The 24,036-nt window shown below is 38.6% G+C and overlaps 1 protein-coding gene across 2 annotated transcripts in view; it reads right to left on the bottom strand.

The window, feature by feature from the left end:
* The window catches only part of INO80 (INO80 complex ATPase subunit), a 60,766-nt gene that overhangs the window by 34,960 nt on the left and 1,770 nt on the right, over positions 1-24,036 (bottom strand). The window contains exons 2-19 of one of the 2 annotated variants that reach the window (XM_071558414.1): positions 20,327-20,384; positions 18,023-18,208; positions 16,636-16,802; positions 16,478-16,545; positions 13,887-14,048; positions 12,381-12,501; positions 10,901-11,115; positions 9,872-9,925; positions 7,343-7,546; positions 6,445-6,640; positions 6,179-6,246; positions 5,645-5,854; positions 4,978-5,058; positions 3,724-3,819; positions 2,698-2,757; positions 1,984-2,126; positions 841-925; positions 220-337 (exon numbers count right to left, since the gene is read on the bottom strand). In XM_071558414.1, the coding sequence (XP_071414515.1) occupies positions 220-337; positions 841-925; positions 1,984-2,126; positions 2,698-2,757; positions 3,724-3,819; positions 4,978-5,058; positions 5,645-5,854; positions 6,179-6,246; positions 6,445-6,640; positions 7,343-7,546; positions 9,872-9,925; positions 10,901-11,115; positions 12,381-12,501; positions 13,887-14,048; positions 16,478-16,545; positions 16,636-16,802; positions 18,023-18,165 (2,191 nt within the window). In that variant the 5' untranslated portion in view covers positions 18,166-18,208; positions 20,327-20,384. The remainder of the gene's footprint in view (positions 1-219; positions 338-840; positions 926-1,983; positions 2,127-2,697; positions 2,758-3,723; positions 3,820-4,977; positions 5,059-5,644; positions 5,855-6,178; positions 6,247-6,444; positions 6,641-7,342; positions 7,547-9,871; positions 9,926-10,900; positions 11,116-12,380; positions 12,502-13,886; positions 14,049-16,477; positions 16,546-16,635; positions 16,803-18,022; positions 18,209-20,326; positions 20,385-24,036) is intronic. The other variant, XM_071558413.1, reaches the window with a different exon arrangement.

Raw genomic sequence — 24,036 nt, 5'->3', positions numbered from 1 at the left:
CTACATATTTTTCCAGTCATTACACATGCTACATTACAGTCAGAAACACAAACTTGGACATAAACTACAAGCAACAATCTAATAATGTTCCAATTCCACTATGCACCCTCTACTTTATGCCATTTCTCATATAAAAAATGAGGACATTTATCCATTATTACTTGGAAAAAGAAACACATTTTTAATATTAAAATCACAGCAGTTATACATTGAACTCACTCTCATCAATGGCAGATTTGTTCTCTGCATGGCTCTCTATGTCCTTAGAAAACCACTCATTGAACTCTTCATGGGAATCAAATAGTGTTGGCATGATAAAATGCAGCAGGGCCCACAGCTAAGAGGAGAAAACACTGGGTCAGCAAAAGTCATCCTACTGTGGACATGGTAATTGGGGATCCCAAACCCTTGCAGCTCTTCATGAGCAAAATTACTTTACTAGATCACACGACATGGTGAAATGAAACAAAAGCCCAGCTGCATTCTCTTCTCCCCTCCCCTGAAAAATGTCAGACATTTATCAACTTAACAAAACCCCATCAGAAAACAGGGACAAACACAGCAGAACTATTTCAGTCAACAGAAGGAAAAGTCACTAGAATTAGATTTCACCCTGTAATTGAAGTATTACTTCAAATATCTTTAGTTTTATTTTTATTTGAATGTGTGGCAAGTGTCCAGATTTTTCCCTCTCGGAGCCGATCCCATGTTTGCTTGTCAGTGGTTTGGTACAAGCATGATCTCACAATCACACAAATAAACCAGGTTTCTCAACTATTCACATATATTTAGTATGCATTCTTGTTATAAAGAAGTCCACTCTTGTGAGCTCCTACATACCTCAGCCATCGTGTTCTGGATTGGGGTCCCAGTCAACAACAATCTGTTTCGACACTGGAACTGTAGTAGGATCTTCCACCGAACACTGATAAATAAAAGTAAGAAAACCCATTAAAACTGCCGTAAAAGGATATGAAAATAAGGTCTTTCAAGACCAATTGCTTCCAGTGAGTTTCCCAAATGATTTTTGGAGATCACTGGATAACACTATTACAGCTGTTCCCCAGTCTTTCAAAAGACAACTACAGGAAGAAGTAGCCTTCTACTAATGAAAAAAAATACATTATTTTATTTTTCTAAGTTTCTTTTTACACATTTTTAAAACAAATGCTTGGATATTACTAAAATCTAATAATCAGAATAATTAATCTCCCAAAAGAAACAGTTATTTTGAATCAGAATGTCATGCATTTTTTAGACTTTACAACAGGACTTCCTGTGTATGGGCTGCTGTGGCAGGACTGCTGAGCTATGCATTACAATCCTCTTAAAACAGTGCTTTCCAAAGAATGCTGGAGACAGATTTTGTCAGAAGGAGCCTGCACCTAAAGCAGTCTTCAGCTTACTTTGTACAGTGGCAACTTGGACAAAGGTTATGGGAAAGCAGTTACAAAAGTAAAGACGGACAAATCCATTACTTGGAAACAAACAGAAAACTTTCTGGCATAGAGTCTTATGACACAGATTGGGCTTCATTGCAGCCAACAGTATTCACAGGGTTCTGACCTTCATTCATGTCTGGAAGTGCCACTGAATAAGGAATCAAAATAATGCATTTAATGAAGCCAATATAAGCAATATATGCTAAACACTACAGACCATTCACCAGGCAGACTTCTGTGAGCAGTCAGGAAAGAAAGTACACAATATTTCACACTGTTTTGTTTAACTGCCCTGTACTCCATACAAGTTTCTGCTCCACAATTACTTTTTAACAACATTTTACATATTTAGAAAAGAAAAATCTAAATACAAAAACCCTTATGGATCAATCCCGTCAGAGAGTTATACAGATACTAAACTAGATTATATACTTCACAAGTGTTATGTGTGTCAGTTTTATCTTCTATCAATTTATGTTCTCTTGATATTCCTCCAAGAGGTTGGTACAGAGAGAAGACTTTTTTCCAGTTAGTTTATTACCTGGAGCTACTTTTGAGTGCTTGCGCTTCATCCAGCACCATGTACTGCCACTTCACTCGCTGGAAATACTTCACATCCTGTACTACCAGCTGATAACTGGTAATTACCACATGGAAAGGAGCATCCTGAGTATACAATGTTTTCTATAACCACAAAAGGAGAAATAAATGTCCACATAATGCAGCTACATTGTCCAGAGTTCACTGCAATTTCAGACTTCTGTTTTACAGTCTTTTCTCATTATTACTGCATTTTCCCCAGCTGACTTTTAAAATTAATTACAGCACAGTTATTCAATTGGTAGACCTGAACTTCAGCCCATTAGTCCCTGAACAATTTTAGATGCTTCTCAATGTGTGAGACAAGACCTGGGCATTGAACCCTACAAAATGTTGTTAAATCACGAACAATCTGACAGGCCTGCAGGAATTCTGGATTAGGCCATCCTAAGTTAGGTTACTCAAACAGAATAAACAGTCCTTGACACTGAAACTTCCTGCTTCATTTACAGAGCTCTAGTTTCTTCAGCTAAACTCCACACTGCGTTGAATTGCTCTTCAGCACTATCTCATTACTTAATGAAAATGCTACTACAGGAATGATGAAATAGAACAATCTATCCCCACATCATGTAGCTTGGTGATGTGAGTAACAGTTTCTGGTTTACTCTGCACAAAGAAAGATGGTCAAAACACATGGTTATGGAGATATTACCTGACTCCAGAACTTCCTGATCACCTTTCTATCATGGGGATTTCCCCAATAAGGTAGCACCTGGAACAGCAAAAAAAATAGAAAGACAATATTTTCAAATAAAGACACCTGCTCCAGAATTTCATACCCACTATTCTACAAAATTACAAAGACAGATCTCATTCTCCAAAACAACAAGAAAGGAAATTAAACCTGTGGCCTGATGAAGCTGTGCTAAGAATCTGAAAATGCACGTTACACCTTCTAGTCAGGTTTATCTAAAACTTAAAAATCCTACTTAGATTATGGCAGAAAGAGGTTTGCTCTCAACTGCTACAGTTAAACCTGGAGGACTAGAGGGCTTGTTGTTCTGTTTAACATCCTCCATTGTCCTGTTGGTTTTCTGACCTCCAAAACCTGAGATAAAGTTAAAACAGCTGGCCTGGATGTATGTAACATAAGAATTTTTAAAATAATCACTACTGCAAGAGAAATTTGTTACACCATTTATAGCTCAAAATTTCATGGGTCCTATTACCCTGGTCAGATCTTTGGAGAGCACCGACTCCTGTCACCAGTTAATAACATTTTACTGCCATCTGCTGCCTGATGGAAGGACTACAGGCAGCTATGACTGACGGGGAAATGGCGACTTCTGAAACGGTGAAAGTCTCGCAACTTCAACTGACAAGTTCCAAAGTACCTTTAACTTAATATTCTTCCTACAGTTCTGAAATAAGGATGTTTGTAAAAAAATCAGACTGAGGGAAAAGTCATTTGTCTTTTAGGTCACATATTCTGCCATGGACCTGAAGAAATGAATTTGCTGTGATTTACTACAAGCAAATCTGACTACACACATTTTTAACCCTTAGATAATCAAACGCTCCAGAAAAAAAAAAGGTGATAGAAAAAAATATCAGTGTCGGGCTCGTTACACAGTTTCAAAGTCCAAGGTGATTAAGCATCCAGATGTGGCAGAGAACTCAGAACAAAATTGTTTGCTTTTGAGAAAACAGAAATAACTTCTTTGCATGTGCTTATTACCTTAAATTTAGGTACAAATCTGGCAAATTCCTGGTGCCAGTTGTTCAGAGTAGAGGCAGGAGAAATTATTAAAAAAGGTCCCCAGATGTTCTCTCTCTGGAATACACACATATAAAATAAGATTAAAAAAAGAAAAAACTTGAGGTGAAAGGATACAGAGATGGTTTGACACAGCTTTACAATTCCTAAATGGCAGTAGCTACACAAGAGGGAACTACATGCAACATAGCAAAACTCAGTCAGCACAGCAGGGTGATACAAAATCAAATAGAGCAGATCTAATGTTTAATCAAGACTTATTTCATAACAGCAAAGTTTTTCCCAGAACAAACTCCTTTGTTTCTGAGAGTTGCCACCTTCATGTTACTAACAGCCCCTGTCATTTTGATGAGGAAAAGAACTTCAGGGGGTATTGGAAAGCTTTGCTCCACCACATCACACATTACAATACTGTCTGGTGAGTAACTGAGTTGATCCATTAATATATTAGCACTTACAAACTGGCCTGCACAAGGGAGAGAAAAAATAATGCCCTCTGTAACCTTCTAAAAAATCTCAAGTTGCAGTGCAACAGGGACACAAGTTTATGTTACTCCTTGTATACAGATGAACTCAAAAAACCTCCAGCTCTGCACACCCTTACAGTACTTTGCCCAATAATACCACTGTCCTGGTACCAAAAGGAACATAAATGCAAACAATTGTCATTTGGTCACTAGTGCAGATAATTTTGCTTTTAGTGTTACTTTGTTGATATCTCCTGTTTAAGGGAAGTGACTGAATTGCAAAGAAGACTTTTTTAATAAATGTATTTATTTCTACATGAAGAAATAAGCTCCTGTTACTTGTTCTGTTTTGCTTTGCTTGTCTGCCCCAGCACAGAAGAATCACTACGCTTCCTAAAAAAACCCACTGAAATATGGAAATCCAAGCTTATTGACATGAAGCTCAGAATTTGGGCACTCTGATCTGTAAAACTCAGTGAACCACCAGGTGTACAACTTGTTCTCTCACAAGGCTTTCACATGCAGTGCAAGTGAAAAGATACCACTCTGTGAATAAATAAAAATTCTGTTTTATTTATACAGACATACACACACACACACAACTATTTCAAAAGTTCCACCTGAAAACAAAGTGTAAAGTGCCTTTTAAGACACTGAAGCTTTATAATCTAGAATTCATTTTCAACATCTGAAAAGTACGCATTTTCTACAGAGCATACTGCCCAGGAATAAGCTACAATTCACCTACCTCTGCCAGATGTGCAAGGAGAGCAATACTTTGTACTGTTTTACCCAGACCCATTTCATCTGCCAGGATGCCATTGATGCCCTGCAAAAGATCCATAAAAGAACACCTTCACTTTACTACTTTTTAATCCATAAAGGACTAGCAGAACAGTTGCCACTGACTTTAGTGGGAAGAGGCCGACTGTAACAACTCTGACACACTTCATTGTCTCTAACATCTGCTGCTGCTGAGAGATAACTGATCTCAATTCTGTTTTCATTCTTCTCCCTGTCTGATTTTTTCCCTCAGCCTCTCCGCACGTGGTGATCACACTGTGACAGGAGCACACTCACAAGGATAAGACTGCCTGCAGTTCACCAGTTGACCCAAGCCTGAAACAGTATGCAACTCTGAGCAGCAAAAGTCTCCCCAGTGTATGATCTAAGTGACAAACAGTTGTAAAACCCACATAAAGAATACTGAACTCAATGTCCCAGTCAAAGTTATTTCCTACATAATCAAAAATACTGGTATGTGGCCTATATAATATTTTCTTTTCTTCTAAAGACACTACAAATTGACTACATGCAGTCTGTTTTAAAAACCAGTATATTCTTTTGGCCGAAGTTACTCTAATGATTTAAATAATCCTACAAGTTACAGAAATTTGCAAGAGGTACTAAGATACCTGCTCATAGAGATTGGCCAGCCAATTCATGCCTTTCAGTTGGTAACCTTTCAGTTTTCCATTGAAAATGGTAGGCTGTGGAATATCTTCTCCTGCTCGGATAGATGGGTTTGCTAAACTGTAGCTCTCTCCAAAGCCCGTACCAGACTTGTTAGCAGCCCGCAGAGCTGCTGCCCGGCTCTCCTTTGCATCTTCATCAAATGATCTGGTCTAAACAGGAACAGGAAAGTATGCGTAAGATGATGAACATATTAACTTATCAAGAAACTGTCTAGTACAATGCTTTACAATTCTCATTAAGACACAGGATGCCTGCCAGAAACTAGGAGAAAATGAGACTGTTCCTATGCCCAAATCTTTATACTCTGGTTTTCTACTTATTTAGCACAGAGAGTGAAAATAGAATGAAATTCAAATCTGGCACCCTGGACTCAATAAACCTGCTTGACTTGGCTGCTATGAAAGATCCTTGTTGTCTGGCCTGTACCAATTAGTTTGCTCTCTCTTTTACTTCATGGATCCAAGAAAACATACCCGGGCCTGATGAATCTGGTAAGCATCCTCAGCATTCTTCAGGGCTTGGGCCTTGTAATAGTTGCTATCTGAAAACAACATAACCATGTCAGAGCTCTGCAGCAGTAACCACTCAAATAAATACACAGATAAATTTCAGTAATTACAGTAGTGCCTCTTACACAGAAGGATTTTGTGCTTGAAATTGTTAAGTTTGCATGGTAACATGCGAGGGTACAGTAAATTTCAAAAGAGTGCAAGGAAAGGACTGCGGAGGAGTTGCTTACCATAATCTTCCTGGGTGATGTTGACCACTACTCCTCCACCAATATCAATCTGCCTTTGGGTAGAGCTGTCTTCCAGTTTGCGTAGAATTTCCTCCTGTATTCCATCATGTCCAATATCTCGTTTACGACTCATAAAATGGGCATATAATTCAGTTTGTGTGATCAGGAAGTTAAGTTTTCGCTGCTGTCTCTTAGCCTAAGAGAAGAGCATTTACAAAAAACAGATGAAAGGGAAATAAAAAGGACAAGAGTTTAATGTTTAAAATATAACTAAAGAAAAAAATTTCATCTACTAATATGTCAACAACTAATCTATCTAGATTATGTTATGCACATCACTGCACTACCAAAACGCTACTAGTTGAACTTAGGAACACTGACCATCTTCATAAACATCTATATTGAAATATAAAATTGTTGTAAATTAAATTTCTATTAAATTCAATAATCATGGCAAAGAACACCATAATCTAATAAAAGAAAGTTCAAAACTTTTGTTCACATTGAAAAATTAAAATATCAACAAAAATTAACAGGATGTTAGTGGTCTACAGTAAAAGAATTCAACAGTAAAAAACTACTCTCATGACAACCTGACTTTATATTCTGTTACTCATTAGTAAAGAGAATTATTATAGAACATGTGAAATACATCAATAGGTAATACAGTTGAGATACTATTTGAGATTCAGTATTCAGCAAGACATTGCAGAAACTGTTCACCCTTAGGCTCTGGCTACAAAATGCTACAGTTAAAAGCTGTCTCTATTAATCTAAGTCAGCAGAAACCTTCACAAAATGCTTATGAACTTGCAAGAATGAGAGGAACACAATAAAAAGGGTAATTTGTCTGTCTCCTCAGTAGATGAGTTATCAGCAATGTGTGGTTTTGCTGTACCTCTCTCATCTCCTCATCCAGCTTGCGCTGCTCCAGAGCCTCCTTCTCAGCTCGTTTGCGATGTTCTTTTTCCACCTTTTCATACTTTTTCCAATAGAGAAGCATCTCCTTGGTAAGACGACGCGCTCGTGGCAGAGTTTCCTTACAGTTTTTCTGGGCTTGGATAGCAGCTCGACGTACCTCCCTCATACACTGATGGGCAAGCTAGAGAGAAACAAGATTTTGGGAACACTGGTAAAATGGGCAGATTTTAAAGAAAGCAAGCAATTCTCATCGAATTTAATTATATCCAAGTCTGATCCTTCAAAAGAGAATAACCTGTGACACTTCACTCAGCAGTAATGCTTCTAAAATAGCATGAGATGGTGGAGAAGACAAAATCTGAAGACAGCTGCAGCATGGCTGTCCTAGTTACAACTGCCAGGACCAGTTTATCACTGTGTGGGTGTAACCCAAACTGTGTATTCTACACCCTTTATGTCATTTCTCATGAACTGTTGTTAATAATGGATTGTTGGCAGCAGCTACCCAGGGCACACCTGACCCCTGAGGCTACAAGCTGGTTGTTAAAGGACCCTGTGAGATAGGAGGGTGTCCCTTTCTTCACATGAAAGACTTGGCCATGATAACTACCCTTCTGGGGGAGGCATTAGCACCTTCACACCCAGCCTGAGGGGTCATGTCTGCTAATGGGCCATCAAAGATTCCAAAAATATCTCATGACTCACAGAGTAAATCACCCATTGTGAAACTCCTCGCCCTGGGGGCAGTACTGGGTGTTTCCACCTGAATCTGAGCATATATAATCCTGGGGTTTGGGAACTTCTGGTACCACTCATTGGATCCAGAGGAGGACCAGAACCTCGACAGGACTGTGAGTGCCACTCTTGACCAGACTGTGACCATCATCTGCACCAACAGGTTTTCCTTTCCCTTTACTTTGGACTCAGAGGGGCCACGTGGTGCTCAGCACAGGGGCAAATGAACACCATTCTGTTTGTGCCTCAGGGTGCTGGGTTATACTTTTGGGGTTTGTGGGTTAAAACCAATTCTTTCTCTGTATCATTTTATTTATTGTAAACTTTTTATTAAATTGTAACTCTGACTTGTAATCTCTTTCTGAGTTGGGTTCATTTCTCCTGCCAGTTTACCTTTAAACCACAATGGCACAGTACTTAAAAGACCGATCTGGTGGGTAGGCCCTTGAAAGGAACTCAAGAGAACAGAATTCAAGGCCTGCCTGAAACTCTGACCTATTTCTTGACACTTTTCCATGGTTATTTTGTCAGGTTTTAATATGGCTGCTGCAATAGCAGTGTTGGTGGAACACAATCCCATTCACATTAATATACAGAAAAGTGAGGGGATATTCTACAATTTTCCCACCATTTCACAAAGAAGCATAATACAATGTAATTTTTTGTTCTAATCTAAGTAAATTATTGTCATTGCCATAATGGTCAAAATTGCTGGGTTTGACATTTGTGACAGGGGCTTTTTCCTCCACTAAAATTTTCATATCAACAATTCTAACACACAGGTTTTAAATGATAAAACAAAACGAAAAAAAGTGGAATTTCAAGATCTCTACGTCTGCTGCATTTGATGTTTGAACTTGATGATCTTAAAGGTCTTTTCCAATGATTCCATGATCACTTACTTGCTAAAATGCAATTTATGATACCTACAAATACAGTACTCAGAGGTTATTTGGACAGAGATCACAAAGAAATCCAGTATCTGCTACCTAAGGGGGACCAAAGAAGAGAACCCACCTACCGGAACATTTCTTAAACATACACAAGCAGGTCCTGTTTTCTGCATCCCTTACATAGAAAATGCGCCCTTTCTTGGTAATATATATACAGAACAAAAAATTTCTTACATCACCTTGTCTCTGACAATTCTCAGTCATATACTTGATTAACTTTTCATTAGCCATAGAAATGAACCAGACACTTGAGTGTTAACACTTGAAAAAAGATCAGAAAGCTATTACCAAGTGTTTGTAAGTGAAGCTTTCTAGTTACAAACAGTGCCACTTCTCAGGGAAGACTCTGATGAGATGAATTGCTTTTGCAATCACTTAAACAGAAAACGCCTCTATTTTTCATCTCAGGTCCTAATATTCCAAGAGCACCTTTGTTTTAAATATGAATGCTAAACCAGAAAGTTCTAGACAGTGGATAGATGGGCAGCTAAAAAGTCAAAGTGTACCAAAGTCACTAATTTACAGTATCACAGATTAGTAAATTTAAAATGCACAAAGTAAATCTTACGAAAGCAGAAAAAACGCATGAGAAAAACTCACAGTACTTGTTTCATCTGTTGTTTATGAAATATGCCAGAAGGACACATCTAAAAATTGAAAAGCCTTATACTAAACGACCAGTACCTTCTATACAGTGCTTTCTCCTACACTGCCCTGCTAGTATAGTCAGTATTGTAAAAACAGAAGAAACATAAAGACACTGCAGTTCACGTATTGCATCCAGTACAAATAACAGTATAAAACTAAACACCACCTACCTTTTTGCTGTTGGTTAGGAAAAGGTTGCGAGCTGAAGCTTTCTGTTTGTATGCCTGTAAAAGAATACCATCTTTAAATTAGTTAAAGGGTAATCGCTGCATAGTATTTTAAAAGACCATTCAGCCATGCACACCACTGTATAATTTGGAATAAATACTGCAAGTATTCTTCATTTTAACTGAAACAGCTTTTCATCCTTAAATTATTGAAGGCATGCATGAATGTATTCCATATCCTGAAGAAAGCAGGCAGAACACCTCCTTTTTCTTAAGTGTTTCTGTAATTACTATCATTGCAAAGCAGGGTTCACCTATTCCACAGTTACCACTGAAGTAAACAACATTTTACACTGTAACCCAGAGATGCTAAAAATGAACATAGATCCTATGTTCTTCACATGATCAAAATCAGTCTTTTGAAAAAATATAGTCTATGACACTACACATAACCTTTGTTTGGCTCTTAAGCTCATAAAGGATGATACAGTCATCACTTGTTTTAAACTTCCTAGAATTCAAAGTCTATTAACTGTGAATTCCAAAAAGCAGGTTCTAAGGTCTACTCTGATCATCTCAGAGAACTAGCAACAGTGAACCCAGCTTTCTATTTCAAACATGCCTCAAGCTTGTCTCGCAAATTACACAAACACTTTTCCCTAGACCATTTCAGAAACAAGTTTTGAAAAACATGCATGCTGTAATGATTGGGACATTCCTTTCCTGAACTTCATGTAAGCCTAGATAGTGGCTTGCTCCATGCTGCCATCCTGTACATTAGTATGAGTACCTGCTAGAGTTTACCATACTTTTCATTGAAAAAGATTGAACAGTGATGGCAAAGCACTGCACGATCTGTTCACGTATCATTGGTAATAAGCAATCAGAACTAGATTCCAGAATCATTAATGACCACGGGAAAAATGTGGACTGACTTACTCTGTTTTTCCAAGTATCAGCTCTCCACTAAGTTAATTTTCTATTTCACTTTCTTGCTATGATCACTGATCTACTGCCATTAGCCAGGCTCACCTTTGGCAACTCCTTTTTAACAATGCTAAGCCACACTTTCCGTCGACGTGCATTAAGCTGCTCAATAGACAGATGCTTCTTCTTGGATCCAGGTGGTGGTGTATCATGAGAAAACTTGGCAAAAACTTTGGTCTGGTGATGGTGGTGTCGTGGTGACTCCTCCGAAGAGAGTTCTTCTTCCCGCCTCCTCTTTTTCTTTACTTTTTTCAGCTTGCCTGCATGGCAACAATGATCATAAAAATACATTTCTTTTTCTATTTTTGGGACAAATTTAGTCATGTATCTTTCTATGTCAAACCAACAAAAAAGCCAAACTTATCCATGTTAGTTAATTCTGGGACCATTCATTTATTCTATTAGATATTTCCCCACTACTCTACAATGGCAAGATATTCCTATTTAATAGAGGGGTGAAATGCAATTACTTCCACCCAGGAAAATGTGCCTTGAGAGTTAAAACATCTAGGACCTGCTGTGATATTTCTTGCTTTGTGCTACTTAAAGACATGCAAAGGTAAGTCATTTAAAGGTAACAACATTAGCATTTGGTACAGTAAATCTCAAAGCAAACTTCTCAGCAGTTGAAAGAGATTGGTAGGCTGTCATGTATTACAGATACCAGCTTTCAGAGGCAATTGATACTGGTATCAGATTTAAAAATATTCTCTGTGAGTACACAAAATTAAGGATGCTGCAAGATTAGTGGAGGAAAAACCCACCAGAGTTAAAGGAACTTGCAAATAGAAAGGAAGGAAGCCTCAAATAACCCCCTTAAAACAAAGGTCAAACTTTAGTGATTGCACTAGAGAGAGTTCCCCTTACACTGACAGTTCATAGCCTTCTCTTTCTGCTTCCTTAGAGGTTTACAACTGCTGCCAGCTCAAACAAGAAAGGATACTGTACTTCCTGGCAAACGCGCATCTGAGAAACTCCAGCTGGTATGGCACAGATGCAATTCTATTTTAACTTATATTGCACATTAATTCCAAGTTCCTTCTAATTTCCAGAAAACACTTTCACTCCCTCTATTTCTTGTTCGCTAGAATTACATATTCAGGAATAATTGCACTAGGTACTAGATAAGCTCTTGCATTTTTCAAGGAACTATCGTGTTTTCAAAAAACTCTCAAGTAAACGGACCGAGATACAAAACAGTGCTTACGGATTCCAAGGCAATGAATAAAGTTATGAGGTACCTACTGTGTAACTCCTTCATTCTATATTCAGAGGTCCAGAAAGAAAATCTTAAGCCATGAACTGTCTAGTCACACCCCTTTTTTTCCATCGTACCTTTCTGGAAGCCAGATGATAAAGCACAGTATTTTCTGAAGACTTTTTCCTTTGGCAGAACTTGGTATTTCCATGCAAAACCCACAAATTTTGAATATTTATGTTTACTCAAAGGAAATAATGTAGAAAAGAAGTTAAATCACAGCAGCCCTTTAAAAACCACTTAAACCCACCAGGTTGGTGACTATACCTTTTATTTTTTTCTCTTCTTTAAACTTCTTTTTCTTGGTCCCTAGAAGGTGGCGCTGCTGCTCGTAGTAAGGGTCATGGGTGGACAGCAGTCCTGCACTGTAGTACTGGTACTGCTGCAACTGAAGAGAATATGAGAGTGAGCAGCTAACAAAGACAGCCCACAAACAGTTCAGATCTTGAATATGAGTAAGAGACCAGCAAACATGCACTTCTCCACATTTTGCATTTATCAGCTATCACAGTGACCAAAGTGAAACCACTGCTCCCAGAGGTGGCCTCCAAGTTCTGCACAGGGAACCAAGCCCACCCAGTTAAGAAAGAGGGAAGAGCAGGCAGTGAAGTTTACACTTTTAAAATACACTCCTATCTTTTCCTACAGGTGCTACCCAGCAAGACAACACACTACATGATGAGGTCCAAATATGGACCTACTATTTGTTTTGCTTACATTCCCAAATTACATGCATGTTCTACTTTATCATTCCAAAGGATGTAAAAGGAGCAGGTTTAGAGAAAAGGCATTTAAAAAAATATCCACAAGGACAAACAACTCAAACACCTAAACTGCCAAGTAAAAATAAGGCTGCCTCAGCACTTTTCCCCCTAAATGATCCCATTGTTATTCCCATTGTTATTCAACTGAAGCACTGAAGAACTATACATAAGTTACATATAAACAGGCAAATTAAAGACAGTACCACTCAGAAATTAACTATTTAAAACTTCAGCACACTTTTAGGTTAATAAAATATTTTTGAAAGGTGAGGCCATCAACATAAAGAAACTTTTTGGACAGACGTGTTTCCTCCCCTCATAACTGTGTACTGCTGATCTGACAATACACTGATGATTTTCACTGGATATTACTTCTTACCAGTCTGGAAATAAACGTTTGTGTAAAATCTAACAAAAGTTATGACCTATGTAAAAATTGGGTGTATGAATACTTGTGTAGTTATGCAATATTTCAAGAAAGTAACACAATCTTGGTTCAGAACTTCACAAAAGAAAGAAGTGGACAGAAGCAAAGACCCGTGGGAGAAAATATTTATTCACTCTTCTGGAGACATTTCAAACTAATATAAATCAAGAAGACAAATTTTAACTTCAGACACATCCTCTGATAACAGAAAAGATTAATTACTTCCTTCATCTGAGGCTACTTTCTGCTGCAATCCAAAGCAATGAAAAGCTCTGCAAAAGCCCTTAAAATCTGAAGAAATATATTAGTAGAATTTGGCCTCACATTAAGAATAATGCAGAAATGCGGCAGATTTCTTCTAAGGAGGGAAAAATATAAGAAGAAAATCCAAAACTTAAGAAAGAGAAAAAACAGGGTCAAGAAAAACCCCAAATCTTAACAGAAAACAAGGTAGAAAACTAGGCACTCCCTTTCAAGATTGTAAACATCTACGAATTTTGATAAAAATGTAAGAGCAATTAAAATAATGTAGTTAAAGGAAAGAATAAAAATTAAGGAAATGCAAAAATTCTGGATTTTTACCTCTTTGTCTTTGCTATATTTACTTTGATGCAATTTCTTATATTTGTGTAATCGCAGCATATTGTGAAGTTCCTCCCTTGATAGGGAAAAGTCTTCTTCATCCTCTCCGTCCTCATCACTTGGTGAGTCTGTGTCACTGGAGTCATCACTCAGGAGGATACTCTAACAAGAATAAACAGGAACTAATTTAACAATCGCAAGTCTCTGTACTGAATCGCTTATTTATGAAAAGCACTCTTAGCCTTTACCTAATAAAGGGGTGTGGGTCTGGCCCAATAATACTTAGCATTTGTCTTTAATCTAAAATGACTCATACGGAAAGCAGTTTTCTGAGGTGCAGTATTGTGAAGCAGTGAATCCAATACACATTTTGCGATACCAGATCATAGAATGGTTTGGTTTGTGTAATGGGTCTGGCTGAGATAGAGTTCACTTCCCCATAGCAGCCCTCACAGTACTGTGCTTTGCATGGTGAGCTAAAAAGGCATTGATAATACACCAGTGTTTCAACTACTGCTGAGCAACTCTGGCACAGCATCAGCACTGTCTCTCAACATTCTTTCCACCACTAGTGAGGGCAAAATCCTAGGAGGGGACACAACCAGACCAGCTATGCCAAATTAACCGAACGGATATCCCATACCACATGATGTCAGCTCAGATATAAAAGCTAAGGAAAGGAGGAGGAATTGGGAGCATTTGTTATTTACAGTGTTTGCCTTCTGAGTAACTGCTATATGTGCTGAAGCCCTGCTTCCCAGGAAATGGCTGGGCATTGCTTGATAATAGGAAATAAGAGAACAAACCTTGCTGTTTTCCTCTTCGCTTGAAGAGGAAAATGTGCTCTTTGCATGCACGAACTTTCACTTTAGCTTTAGTAAACTGCCGTACCTCAACTTACGAGTTCTTTTCCATCTTACTGTCTCTCCCCTGTCTGGCTGGGAATAGAGAGGCTTGGTGGGCACCTGGCATCCAGTCAAGGTCAACCCAACATAGGTTGGAAGGGTACCTTGAAGACTGAGGTCCAACCCTCATGCTGTGGGCAGAGACAACTACAACTAGACTACATTGTTCAGAACCCCATCCAACCTGACCTTGAACACCTCCAGGGATGGGGCATCCACAACTTCCCTGAGCAACCTGTCACAGTGCCTCACCACCCTCACAGTAAAGAAGTTTTTCCTAATAACTGATCTAGCAGTCTTTTCCAATGCCTGACCACCCTTATAGTGAAGAAATGTCTCTTGATATCCAATCTAAAACTCCCCTGGCACAACCTGAGGCCATTTTCTCTTGTCCCGTTGCCTGCTGCTTGGGAGAAGAGACTGATCCTCACCTCACTAACAAGCTTTTTTCAGTAAGTTGAGGAGAGTGATAAGGTTGCCCCTGAGCCTCCTTTTCTCCAGGATAAACAACCCCAGCTTCTTCAGCCACTCCTCATGGGACTTCTGCTCCACTCCCTTCACCAGTTGTGTTGCCCTTCTCTGAACATGCTCCAGCATCAAAGTGTCCTTGTCATCAAGGGCCCAAAACTGAACACAGGATTTGAGGTGTGGCCTCATCAGTGCTGAGTACAGAGAGACAATCACTGCACTAGTCCTGCTGGCTGCACTATTTCTGATACAGATCAGGATGCCATTGGTCTTCTTGGCCACCTGGACATTCTGCTGGCTCATGTTCAGTCACTGTCAACCAGTCCCCAGGTGCTTTTCTGCTGGGCATCTTGCCAGCCACTGTTCCCCCACTCTGCCTGTAGTGCTGTCTGGGGTTGTTCTGACCCAAGTGCAGGACCAGACACTTTGTCTTGCTGAACTCCATACTGCTGTCCTTGATCTATCAATCCAGCCTGTCCAGATCCTTCTACAGAACCTTCCTACCCTCCAGCACATCAACATTCCCACCCAACTTGGTGTAGTCTGAAAACTGAGGGGATAAACAGACTCGATTCCCCTGTTCAGATAATTGATAAAGATATTAAGTTGGACCAGGCCCAATATTGTGCCCTGGGAAAAACCACTAGAGACTAAATCCACCAGCTGGATTTAACTCCATCACTCTGGGCCTGGCCACCCAGACAGTTTTTATCCAGTGAACAGTGCAGCAGTCCAAGACAGGAGCAGCCAGTGTGCCCAGGAGAATGCTGTGGGAAACAGTGTCAATGGCTTTACTGAAGTCCAGGTAGACAACATCCACTGCCTTTCCCTCATCCACTAAGCAGGTCACCTTATCATAGAAGATGATCAGGTAGGTCAAGCAGGATCTGACTTTATATCATAAAGTCATGTTGGCTGGGCCTGATCCCCTGGTTATTCTGTACATGCTATGTGATGGCACTCAAGATGATCTGCCTTTGTGGCACCAAGGTCAGGCTAACAGGTCTGTAGCTTCCCAGATGCTCCTGCCAGCTTTTCTTGCAGATGGGCATCACATTTGCTAACTTTAAGGCAACTGGGACCTCCCTGGTAAACTGGGACTGCTGGCAAATGACTGAAAGTGGCTTAGTGAGCACTTCTGCCAGCTTCTGAGTACCCTTGGGTGGTAACTTTATTGACAAGTTCCACAATAGCTGCATTTCTCACCAATATTCTTACCTTCAGCCACTTTCTGCTTTTCTTCAGTTTGGAAAAGTTATACAAGCTCCCTTTTTCAGACTTTGGTTCTGTTTAGAGAAAAAACAAAGTTCTTAAGAAATAATGCTTTTCCCAGCTCAACACAAAGGAAGCAGACATTCAGCCTAGTGCATGCCTACCTGGCTGCAGTACTCCATTGAGGGAATGTGTGTTCAGCATCCCAGAATTCCCTGCTCCAGATGACTCCCCAAGCAACGAGTCTGGAGGCTCTTCTTTAACTTGCATCAGGGGATCCCCAGACTGAGGCAGCAAAGGATTGTCATCCAATCCATCTTCACTTTCATCACTGCAAGAAGATACATAACATAGTGACAATGAAAGGAAAATATTCAAAAGAAAAGATGCCCATGCAACCTTTTTACATGTTGGCATTTATCTAAAGGTTTGAGAATTGAGACAGCTTCAGATGTAACTTACACATTAGAAATATTGCTGGTAATAATTTCCCATTAACCCCCAGCAGTTAATCAGACTGGCCTGGCTCTATGATCAACCTGCAACTCCAGCCTTTAACAAGATATTAAATATGAAGAACGAACTAAGCAAGAAACTAATATCAAGTCAAATTGAAGCACAATATTGTCATCCTCATATGTAGATGTAAAGACATATGTTTCCTCTAATCCTTGTGTGGGTCTTATTACATCCTTGTAAATATATCTGTTACCCATGCAGTTACCAGTTTTGTAACTCTACAATTCCAGAACAGTGATGAAATTAAACATGTAATTATTTTGGGACAGAAAAATACCTTGAGGACTCACTTCTTAATGCTACAACTTATGTACAAATAAAGTCTGCATCTGACAATAGTCTTTGCATTTTATTTGTGGCTACAGGCTGCAAGTGTCCCTGAAAATTAACTTAGTGCTTCCTCCTCCTACTTTTTGTAGGCAAGGTTTGGCCACTCATTTACAAAACAGAGCTTTAGAACATTTGTGCTAATTTCTACATGGACTGGCAACACAATGAATTATCAGTGTGAACTAAGAGAAGCACAGTCCAAAACCTTTCATACAATCATAGAATATCCCGAGTTGGAAGAGACTCACAAGGATCACTCAAGTCCAACTGCTGGCTCTGCATAGCAACACTCCAAGAATCACACCACATATCTGAGGGTACTGTCCAAATGCTTCTTGAACTCTGTCAGGCTTGGTGCTCGATGAAGAACCTTCTCCTAATATCCAACCTAAACCTTCCCTGTCAGAGCTTCATGCCATTCCCTTTGGTTCTATCACTGGTCACCAGAGAGACCAGATCAGAAAGGCTTTGTTTCAGAACTTAGAGCCAATGATAGATTTACCATTAAATTTAATAGTATTTTTTAGATCTCCTCTTTTCTAGGTTGAACAATCCAAGTGACCTCTCCTTTTATAAAGAAGGAGAGTTTAAAATCAACAAGTCACTACTAAATTCTTAATATGGTGTTGTGTGAGAACAATGTAATAAAAATGCTTGTCTTTCCTTGGTATTCCCAAGGGAAAATGGAAAAGGTTATGGTACCTGGATATACTCCTGTTAAAGATGGCAGATGTCTGTCGTAAAAACTGATCCAGTTGCAGAGCTTTCTCCAGATACTGCAGATAGAGGGGTTTTGCCAGCTCTGAGCAGCTGCCATCCTCCCTGGCACCCAGCTCTGAAGCCATAGAACAAACTTTTCCTCATGCACAGGTGCCTCTGAACACACAGCTGTTAAAAAGAAGCAAGAATCATCATCACCACTGCACCTCCTCTGACAGGAAGAAACTTGGTGAGGAAGCAAATTTACTCCACACTAGTATTTCATAGAATGCAGAACTGAGATAATTCTGGGCAGCAAAAGTTTAGGCTGCAGTTAACAGGTATAGTAAACAAATTCCTGCTCAGCTTTCCACCACAATACACACAATACACCACTGCCAAAAAGTAGATTCTTTTGTATGACTCTGTGGATGCTGTTTGATAGGAGCGAGCACTGTAATGACCTAGTATGACAACCCAAGGGGTGACACAGAAATGTAAAGTACTATGAAACCAGTTCTTACGCATCTAGAGTGAACTTGCATCACTATTACAGATAACGTGGTGAACTCTGAACCGAAGGCATATATAAAAAAATAAATATCTATATAAACTTACTCCAAAAAGGAAGAACTACTGAAAATATTGTTCTTCCATTGTTTTTACCATTCAGTTCACAGCTAGACTATTGAATAGTTGTAAGATTTGCCCTTTACCTTAAAGGAATGCTATTCTTAGAGCACTCAAAATAAAGCTGTTACCTGTTGGCAAACAAGCTACAAATACTTGACAAAAAAACCTTTCACATTCTAAAAGTCAACCGTTATTTTAATAAAGAAAAAGTAACACACAATTAGCAATTTACTACATAGTTTTCAATATTCACAAATTTAGAACATGATCTAGCTTTATGCTATTTCGGCTAGTCATAATTGTCTGCTTCATTTTCATTTATTTGTTCTCAGTATTCAAAATTTTTAAGAAAACCAAAAGCATTCCCCTGCAATATTTGCATAATACATACTTTGAAAAAAAAGCTATTGAGACATTTTATTACTCTGTCAAAGTGCAGTTTTCTTTTCCTTCAACTACAAAGGATGTCATAACAAGTGTTACAGTAATAGCTCTGTCAACTTCGATTTTACTTTTCTTCAATTACAAAAGAAGCCATCATCTTTATAATAGTAGTGAGAAAGATAAATTATTTCCAAAGCCACAGTTGTTACTATATAAATCAAAGTGCTATCAATATCCTAAATATTATATTTAATAATAAATAACTTCTGGTGGAGAACAAAAATCACAGAATGGTTTAGATTGGAAAGGACCTTAGAAAACATCTAGTTCCAGCCTCCCTGCCATGGGCAGGGACACCTCCTAGAACAGGTTGCTCAAATTAAAACCAGTCAGCTTTAGCCAGACTTAGATTAGTTGTTCTTCTGAAAAACTCTTCTGGTTTCTATTTACATCTTAAAAATACTACAAAAACTGAAGCAAACTTCACATTCATTTATTGCAAGACATTTTACATTTGTTCAATTATTAAATCAGTGACTAAATTGTTCTATGCTTATATAAGTGAATATACAGCATGGGGTCTCTGATCTTCAAATTGTTCTCTCTTCACATGTACAGTCCAAAACCCAGCATCTAACCTTTTGCAAGTCTCTTATCCTCAAAAATTACAGAACAGATTTAGATCTTTTAAAGTTAGAAAAAACTGTAAGTGATTCCCACCTTGAGACTAATGGCTGTGGTTGAACAAGAGCAGATTTTATTATTTCTTAATAAATACTGAGTGTTAACATCCGCCACAGAGAATAACCAGTAACATATCAGAAGCTGTCAGACAGGATAACAGCTCTGAGTTAAAACTTATTTTTAGACTGAAGCTACCAAGGTTCAGCTCTCCACATGTTGGGTCTTCGCAAACCTGACAGCAACAGAATGGTTGACGTTGGTTACCAAATACCCATTTCCAGCAAAGCTTGTGAGAACACATGGAAGCTTTCCTTGCAAGGGTAGTGAGATACACATTTTCCAAGCAATTTTCATCCATTTATGTCATAGTGCTCTACAGGCATTTAAAAAACCAACAAACCCAGACAACCAACCATAAAAACAAAACAAAAAATAACAAATCCACCCTAAAATCAAAAACTGTCTTCCAAGAGACAGGGCTATGAACCACAGAATCATTTAGGCTGGAAAAGATCTCTAAAATCAAGTCCAACTGCTAACCCAACACTGCCAAGTCCACCACTAAATCACATCTCCAGGTGCCACACCCACACACCTTCTACATACCTCCAGGGACACTGACTGAACCTCTTCCCTCGGCGGTCTGTTCCAGTGCTTGGCAATGCTTTTCATGAAGAAATTAAGTAAAAGGGTTAAAAATGAGAGGAAACATGAAACTGGTGTCTCTAATGGAAGAAATCATTCAAGAGGTGATAGAAAAGGACAACATGATGGTGAAAGTGGTTTTCCTTCAGATCACCAATAAAAATTATATATATTATAGGAGCAAGAATCTATCCCTTGTATCATACCAGAAAAAATAGGGTGATCCCTTTTATGACTCCATTTCAAAATCTGTCAACAAGAGCATGTGTTATATCAAGATGGTTAACTCAGAACAACACGGCCTCTTTCACCTGTCTGCTCTTTGCAGAAAATCATGTTCCCAAAAAATTTAGTGGCATTACCTGTCCTCTCAGCACTGTGGGAAAAAAGTGTGTCCCAAAGGGCATAAAGCACACAGAACTTGATTTGGATTCTTGGCCTCTGAAGAAAAATCAAACCAAATGTACTCTATTGCCCCACAATGAGCCCAGCCCTTACAAAACTGTACAAGCTTAAGAACAAAATAAAGGAAAATAATTAAGATAGATTTGAGGTCAAGCTTTTAATTGCAGAACAGCTAACAGGCCAGAGGCAAAACAAACACAATCGCCTTCCTGATCCAAAGTGAGTAACTGGATGCTGTTCTAGATGCCCAGACACACTTGCCCAAGTGCTGCTCTGTGTGGTCCCACCAGACTGGGTAAGTGTCCCTGCTCCAATGGTGCTCATACAGTTTAGGAGATAACCCAGCAGAAGACTATTTCTTTACTTGTAAGATATAAATGACCCTACAAATAGAAAATGCTGACAGATGCATTTAATAAGTAGAAAACTAAGATATTTTTTCAGGAGTGTCTCATTGCTTCTGCACAGTTCCTAGGCAAGTATCAAAGCAAGTGATAATACCCTTTCTCTGCAGTGACTGCTGTGTACAGCATGCTAAGCATGTGCACTTACATGCTAAGTACCCATCTCATCCATACTTTTTTCAGACACCTATGCTCTTAAATATTACTTTCCAGATCAGAAAGCCTTACATTTCTGCATTTAATAAAATTCATCTTAAGCTGACATAGTACAAGCACTCTGCATTTCACTTGTGTAAAAATACATGCTTTTTCTTGTCTTCCTATTTTAACTGCCCAACAAGGCTCCTGTACATAAAACATTAATTACTCTTGCCCTCAAACAGTCTGTATCCTACCTACCAAATAAATAAACACACAGAGAACTTAACAATAACCTTAAGCATATTTCCAATGCCCCAAACAAATTTAGTCAGTGTTACACAAGCATATTTGAGTATAGTTAAGACACTGAATTCAGCCCTTTCATTTATTCATGTTAAGTCACACAGTGCTTCTCTGACGACCAAAGTAATAACACAGAAAGCAAAGTGACAGACACTTCTTCATTCTCTATTCTTTTGTTTCCCCCCTAGGAAAAAACCTTCTAAGTTTTAAGAAACAAAGATTTCCAATGGCAAAAATTGTGTGACTACTGAAACAAGAGAAGATGGGAATACAGCCTGACCCACTACAGGAGGTAACAGTGTTCAGGACATCACCAAGCCTCAGTGGATTTACATGGTAATGATATTCATTCCACTTTTCTTTGCCATTTTGAAAACAAACCTATCCTTTTGCCTACTCAGTTTAAGGAAGATTAAAAAATACAGATTTTCAAAATGGTTTCATTACAGATGGTTTACCATTTAGGTAAATACTCTTATGTTACAGGTGGTAAAATGACTGAATGATGCAGAGTAATCCCACTGCCATCATGACTTTCTTATTGATATATGCCAATTTTATGTTAAGTTTCAGTATCAAATTCAGTAGCTATTTACTTTCTCCCCTCCTCTCCCACAGAGTTCTAACAGTTTAGAAACCTGGCATTTGGAAATAAATAGCTCCTGCACTGCCTGGTTGGCACTTTGAATCCTCTAACATTCTCAATCAGAAGGTCACACTGAAACCATTTAGTTGTATCATATGAACTGCTGAATTATGAAACACACAGGTAAAATATCAGCAGCAGAAATATAGAAACTGCATGCAAATAACTTTTATAATAATATGTACTTTATTAATATCCAAGTTCAGTTCTGAAGCCTTCCTTATCCTGTTCTAAATCACATTGCTTAGTGCAATGTTAATGTAGGTGTGAGGGTTCTGGTTTCTTCACTTGCTTTTGTTTGTGCAAACATACAAATACACATATCCAAACAGAAGCTTCAGTCAAGGTCCGCATGGAAAACTTACTGTAGCACAGTGATAAGAACCAGGTGTATCTTTGTCAGACTTCTTTATAAGCATATAACCTCCACTACAGACAATTGTGGTGGTATAAAAAACTTGAAGCTCTATTTTGCTTGGAGAATTACACATGCTCCTTTCCCTGCCCACATTTTAGCTTGCTTTGGTAAATGTATAGTTGCACAAACAACCAGAGTGCACCAAATACCACATTTTAAAGCAAAACATAATTTCCATACAGTGTTTTTTTAATGGCAGTGTCTTAAATATAACTTTGATATGTGAGAGACTATGGCTTTAAAAAAAGTAGATAGGATGTTTCATATGAACCTAAAGCCCTCAAGTTTCACTAAACTCAAGTTGAATAAATAAAAGACATGCATTTACAACTGAGCTGTGAGTTCACACCACTTCAGTTTGAAATCAAAAAAGCCACTTTAATTGCTTTTCTGAGTAATGAAATCTAGGGAAACTAGATACTTTGCTGTTTTGCTTTTGTGGTAGGGTTTTATATTGTTTTCCAAGGAATGAGACAGCATTTCACTGATCTGTGTTCCACCTTTTAAACACTTTTAAATAGGCAGAAGAGCCAGCGGGGCACTGGGTCTGAATTTTGTAATTCCCTGAAAGAACAGTAACAGATAGAGTCTAGTTTATTACTTAAAAGAAAAGCTATCCAAAAATGTATCAGAAGGGTATACAGAAGTGAGTAGCAGAAAACTTTAAAACATACTGAACACAAAAGCTGGTGTGTCACAGCTCTGCTTCCAGGTTTAAACAAGCAGAAAAACAAACGAAAATATTAAATTTTTCAGTTAGAGAAATTCTGTCCCAAAAGACCAGTTAACAGTATTTATGGAGACTTCTGACAATATATTTATACTTTCTGCTCTACACAACAGCACCAGCAGCCCCCACCCTCACATACGGCCACTCTGTGCACACAAAATACCAACTGCAAGGATGTTTTAGGTTGTCTTTGTTTTTTACTCCCTCCACCCTAGACCACAAAAAGGGAACTATGTCCAAAAAAGCTCCAAGAGGACCATTTTCTTCTTGCCATCAAAACCAACCTCTAACATGCAGTTTAGCCTATCAAAGAGCTTGTTTATTACAGAATTTCAAGTTTATAACATTATACCTGAATGGCACAAAATCTGCTCATGTGAACGGTCAAGAACTGTGAGACAACATTTTTAAGCAATTTCAACAGTATACATGTGAGAAATAGATAAGCAAAGAATTATAGGCAATCTTCTTAAACACTGGGAAAAAGTTCAGGTTACAGTTCTATTTCTTGCACTTTTTCCTCGCTATCTTATTAATCTCCCAACGTTACAACACACTCTTATGCATGCACATTAAAGGAGCGACAACATCAATAGATCACTTCTGATTCATGTCAGTCAGAAA

The sequence above is a fragment of the Pithys albifrons genome, chromosome 6, assembly GCF_047495875.1.
Source record: "Pithys albifrons albifrons isolate INPA30051 chromosome 6, PitAlb_v1, whole genome shotgun sequence".
In the NCBI taxonomy this organism is placed as follows: domain Eukaryota; kingdom Metazoa; phylum Chordata; class Aves; order Passeriformes; family Thamnophilidae; genus Pithys; species Pithys albifrons.
This window is presented reverse-complemented; position numbering and strand designations above follow the sequence as displayed.